At 44.1% G+C, this 3,388-nt stretch overlaps 1 protein-coding gene across 1 annotated transcript in view; it reads right to left on the minus strand.

Moving 5' to 3' along the window:
• Positions 1 to 1,355: 1,355 nt before the first annotated feature.
• The window catches only part of DNAJC6 (DnaJ heat shock protein family (Hsp40) member C6), a 121,791-nt gene continuing 119,758 nt past the window's right edge, over positions 1,356 to 3,388 (minus strand). Inside the window, exon 12 of the mRNA XM_044674765.1 lies at positions 1,356 to 2,942. Coding sequence (XP_044530700.1) covers positions 2,841 to 2,942 — 102 coding nt within the window. The 3' untranslated portion in view covers positions 1,356 to 2,840. The remainder of the gene's footprint in view (positions 2,943 to 3,388) is intronic.

Below are 3,388 nucleotides of genomic sequence, written 5' to 3' on the forward strand. Positions count from 1 at the left end.
TCACATTAAGATAGGACTCACTTCCTGAGTCCTATCTTCCATCTACTTTGAATATATTGTGGATAGACCTGTTTCTTCTAGAGCAGCATTGGTGAAGGTTTTCAAGTTCTCATGCCCAAAATGCAACTTCAAGCTGCCTGTGAGCCCCCTGCATTACCCTAGAGAGCAGAGGGAGGAAGTGCTCAGTTTGGGCGGCTGGACAGAGGGGCAGGACATGCAAAAAAAAAAAAAAAATGTCCTCAGGCGCTGGGAAGAGGAGGAATGGAGCCGCTTCCCCTGTGCCGGCTCAGCACGTGTGCCAATGCTTCGCCAATGCTGTTCTAGAGGGTAGGCACTGGTTTTGCCTTTTCTTAACATACCCAGCATTTGGCACAGTGCCCAATATGGAGATTGCATTTACGAAATGCTCATTGGCGGACCAATGGAAGATTTACCTAGTATATGTGTCTGTCCTGGCCGGAAGGCGAATTCAAGGATTCCATGGAAAGAATTGGCCTCGTCCCCCAGTCCCTTCCAGTGGGAGCTCCAGCCACCAGCTCTAACTAGCTTTGATCCCTTCACCTCCACAAGCACAAAACATACCTTAAGTTTATAACAAATACTGTTTGAGCTTTTTAATATATATATATATATATATTACAAATGTCTGAGACCAGTCACACATTTCATTGTGTAGAGTATATTTACAAAAAAATATATATTACAATATTTTTTTTTTCCTAAGTGAACAATTGACCTGAACATCAGCAAGCTGGCGCTACCAAATACATCAAAGGAATGCAAAAACCTCTTGTTCCGTATAAGTTACGAGTTACGAGATCAGCCGGGGGTCCAGAATTGAATGCATCCAGAAAGCAAACGTGGCGGGGAACCCAGACGTTTCAGGTCAGGAAAGAGCCTCTCTCTTTGCTGAGGACATAAAGGTAATGATGCTGCTGGGAGCCGGGAACACCGATGGGTTAGCCCAAACATGATACAAAGCTAGTAGACTTCTACCGTTTCAAAATGTACATTACATCCACAGGAGATCCTTTTTCTTTTATTAGTAGTAGTATTATATAGGCGTCGGTCACACAATATCTACAAGATGAGGATGAGAACAAAACAAGTCACAGGACCGTGGAGGCTCACATTCCAGAGTCAAAGAGGACAAGCACAGACTGGACCAAAACTGGTTAATAAATAACATCCAGTTGGTTATGGTTACCTCGAATGCTTTATGTTTGTATAGAAGGGAAGTGGGGGAAGAACATCATCTGCAGGATTCACATCATCGTAAATGGCAGTAAATAAATATGGACCCTATACAACCAGAAAGGGGAGAGGGGAGGACCCAGTGACGAAGAGGAGGAGGAGGAGGAGGAGGAGGAGGAGGAGGAGGGACGGTGTCCTACCAAACAGGATGTGTTTTGACATGCTGCTTTTTCAGTATTTTCAGTGCCATGAGGAAATTAAAATGGGAAAAGAAATGATTGTCTTTAAAAACACCAACTTGATATCTCCAGGGTTTTTGATATGGAATTTTCTCTAAAGAAGGAGCCCCGAAATCTTCTTGTCTGTCTGTTGGACCTACTGAGTGAATGAAGTAAAGAAAGAGGAGGTGAGATTGGGCTGAGCCAGGATATGTGTGAGAAGCCCCACTGTGTGCTGAATTCCACCTTGGAGGAGGGCTAAGCAGCTTCTCTTTTTTAGTCGACCCTCTGCAAGTAGGGGAAAGTTTCTGCTCTGGGGCTGCCTACTCCTTCCAAACCAATTAGCCTTCTGGAAGGTGCTGTCGGGGAGGGGGGCCCAGCCGTCCCCAGGTGAATATTAGGCAAGGAGACATCGGCCAATCATTTGACTTGCGGTTTTCTAAGTACCAACCCTTCCGATTCTTTACTTCCTGGATCCTCGGAACCCTATACAAGGCAGAGTTTCTTCTGAGTGCGAATTCTGATCACGCCAACTCCTTCAGAACCTGCTTCTAGCCACGGACAACGCTTGTAACCAGAAAACAAAGGATTGGAGTAAAAATCATGGGGCGATAAAGCCCTCTGGGATACAAATTAAAGAAAAAAAAAAGATTCCCCTCCATCCGGCATAAAATTACTCAATGGGAGGTTTCCAAAAGATCATTAACCATAGCATGGAGCTGAGGACTCTGCCCCTCTTTGTGAGGTCGGGGCCTTGGAGGTACCCTCTTCCCTTGAATTTATCAAGCCAGATCAAGTGATAACCAATGGACATCCTAATGGAGTCAAATCTCTTCCCAAGTTTCCCCCTCCTTCCAGATGGCTGATGAACCAAAATAACGGTACAGAATGATGCTTTAGGCAAAGCATACATCCAAATGGTTTGGCTCTGCTCAAATCTGGCTGCTCCAGGGACATGGAGAGCACCTCTAAAAAGCAACCACTCCAAAAACTCCCCCGTTTCCATCAAGGTGAATTCCTTACCTGAATTTTTTTCCCTAAAGAATAAAAATCCCATCCCTTCTTGGGCAAGGAGATGAAGGTCACGTGTGATCCCGTGTACCTCATCTCTCCTCCCCTCTCCCCCAGTCCTAACACATTCAAGCGATCTGTTTGGTACATGTTGCCTCAGGTTTCTTGGGGCTGTGGCGTATCATCATGGGGTCGCCATTGTCCCTCACATTCCTGTCCCATCCTGGAAGGTTTATAGGGAAACCATCCAGAATTCTAGCCTCCTGTTTCTTTATTCATCACGGAACTGACAGGCAGAGAATGTAATTGTTTGCTCTTGAGGGGTGTCTCATTTGGGTTCTTCTGTGAAAATCTCCATCGGGACAAGAGAAAGAAGCATTAGCCTAGGTCTGTAGCGGAGACAGAGGAAAGGACACGTTAATACAAGGGCTTTTGGCCTTGATTTTCAAATTCGGACCAGGCGTCATTCAGCTCCATGAAGATCATCTTAGCGTACTGCTCGTATGGCTGCCCAGTGGCCTGGAAGGAAAAACGAGAAGCAGACGGCCGGTTACAAACTCTGGGTAACAATTCAGTTCCTGGGAAAACAATGTGCTCTCCACAAGGGGGCTTTTAATGAAGGAAAGCTGCCTAACTGAGTCACTAAACCTTTGCCCTTTGCAAGGCAGCTAGTTGACAAGGATAGACTTTGGAGTCAAGAAGATCTGGGTTCAGATCCTGCTTCATATAGTAGTAGCTAGGTGACAGATCAAATTATATAATCTCAGTCTCAATTTCCTCATCTGTAAAATGGGGACAATAAAAGTGTTTCACAGGGTTGTTGTGAGAATCAGATGAAGTGCTTTGTAAACTTTACAAATGTCTCTATAATATATAATATAATATAATATAATATAATATAATATAATATAATATAATATGATATGATATGATATGATATGATATGATATGATATGATATGATAT

Source organism: Gracilinanus agilis, chromosome 4, assembly GCF_016433145.1.
Source record: "Gracilinanus agilis isolate LMUSP501 chromosome 4, AgileGrace, whole genome shotgun sequence".
Classification (NCBI taxonomy): domain Eukaryota; kingdom Metazoa; phylum Chordata; class Mammalia; order Didelphimorphia; family Didelphidae; genus Gracilinanus; species Gracilinanus agilis.